The sequence below is a fragment of the Empidonax traillii genome, unplaced genomic scaffold, assembly GCF_003031625.1.
Source record: "Empidonax traillii isolate 1590-97213 ecotype Southwest subspecies unplaced genomic scaffold, ASM303162v1 scaffold7351:size12428, whole genome shotgun sequence".
NCBI lineage: Eukaryota > Metazoa > Chordata > Aves > Passeriformes > Tyrannidae > Empidonax > Empidonax traillii.
This window is the reverse complement of record NW_020962544.1, coordinates 7,378-8,890: the sequence shown is the minus strand read 5'-3', so window position 1 is coordinate 8,890 and position 1,513 is coordinate 7,378. Positions and strand designations below refer to the sequence as shown.

Below are 1,513 nucleotides of genomic sequence, written 5' to 3'. Positions count from 1 at the left end.
TTGTTTGTTTGTTTGTTTTTTGTTGTTCCTTTACAAGAAGCAGACTGGGCCAATGTCTACGCCGAACTCCTGCTCGGCTCCACCAATGTCCAAAGGTGCAATGTCCACGATGGGCAGGCGCGAGGTCTTCTGCGACCGGTACTCGATGACCGTCTTGCCCCACTTGCCGGTGTGTTTCTGGGGAGAAGGAGGCAAAAAAAAAAACAAATTAAAGGTGTTATTAGACACCCTCAAACTCCCCCCCTCAATCACCAGGTTGACCCCTCCAACATCATCATCATCATCATCTTTGAGAAGACCTAAAATCCCACCGAGCTCTCAATGAGCTGTTGGGAGTCTCTCGGTGTTAACTATGCTGGAACCATCCTGGTTCTTCAGCTTGAACCCACACACACCCCCCCTGCTCTTTTGAGGTCTGATTTGACAGATAAGCTGGTGGCTGGCCTGGGAAGGTGTGACTGGCAGTCAGCCACTTCATGCTCTAAAAGTCCAGTCAGGTTCTTCTGACATAAACCCTTCTTGAGGTTTCTCTCTTGGCTGGGGATGCCACTCCTTGAGGTTGAGAGCAGAGATCTCCCCCGGTCTGGGCGAGTTACGTCATATCTCCACTTATTAATCGTTTCTTTTAGTCAGCTTTAATACAACTGCTCTAATAATTGCTTTGTTACTGTGCACTGTACTACTTCATATTATACTTTGTCAATAGAGTATAGTATTATACTCTATATTATACTCTACTATATTACACTCTACTGGTAGATTTTCAGCCCCAGGGACTCCTGTCTGAGAAGGGATTCCTTCCTGTGCCTCCAGACTCAGATTCTACCACCTCTGTGGGAGCTTCCTCCTCCCTCCCACGCCCGGACCCTCTGGTGGGCTCACCGTGCATCCATCCTCCAGGACGCTGTAGGTGAACCTGCTGTTGCCCTCGGCGCGGATCTCCACGTCGTTGGAGCCCTGGATCAGCAGGGCTTTCTTCAGGTTGCCCGTGTCCTCGTCCAGGTAGGCCACGCTGTTCTTGCAGTGGTAGGTGACGTTCTGGGAGCCCTCGGTGGACAGGAGGCGCAGGAAGGTCATCTGGATGTTGGCCGTGTTGGGGGCCAGGTCTTCGTCACCGTAGCTGAACTGGAGGGGGGGAGGAGGAGGGACGTTGGAGCCCCGGAGGGTGTTGCCACAAGGCTGCTTTGGGGGGGGGGGTCTCCCGTAATTTGCCTCCCCAGGTGGCTGCAGACACCCCATCCCAACTGCCCCAACCCCGAGCAACGCTCTGGGTCAGCCAGTGTGTCGTGTAACACCATCAGCTTCACCCCAAGGAGGGACATCCCAACCCTCCAAATGGACACCCAGTGCTTTCCCCCTGCTCAACCTCCACCCCCTGCTCTATCTCCGCCCTCCTGCTCAACCTCCACCCTTCTGCTTGACCTCCAACCCTTCTCAACCCTAACTCCCTGCTCAACCTCTACCGTCCTGCTCAACCTCCAACCCTTCTCAATCTCCAACCCCTGCTCAACCT

General features: G+C 53.7%; 1 protein-coding gene across 1 annotated transcript; it reads right to left on the bottom strand.

The window, feature by feature from the left end:
• Positions 1-13: 13 nt before the first annotated feature.
• On the bottom strand, positions 14-1,239 carry LOC114073615 (collagen alpha-1(II) chain-like). Its single transcript, XM_027911342.1, has 2 exons — positions 883-1,239; positions 14-177 (listed from the first exon to the last, which is right to left on the bottom strand). The coding sequence occupies exons 1-2, from the start codon at positions 1,237-1,239 to the stop codon at positions 31-33; spliced, it is 504 nt and encodes a 167-aa protein (XP_027767143.1). The 3' UTR covers positions 14-30.
• Between the last annotated feature and the right edge of the window lie 274 nt (positions 1,240-1,513).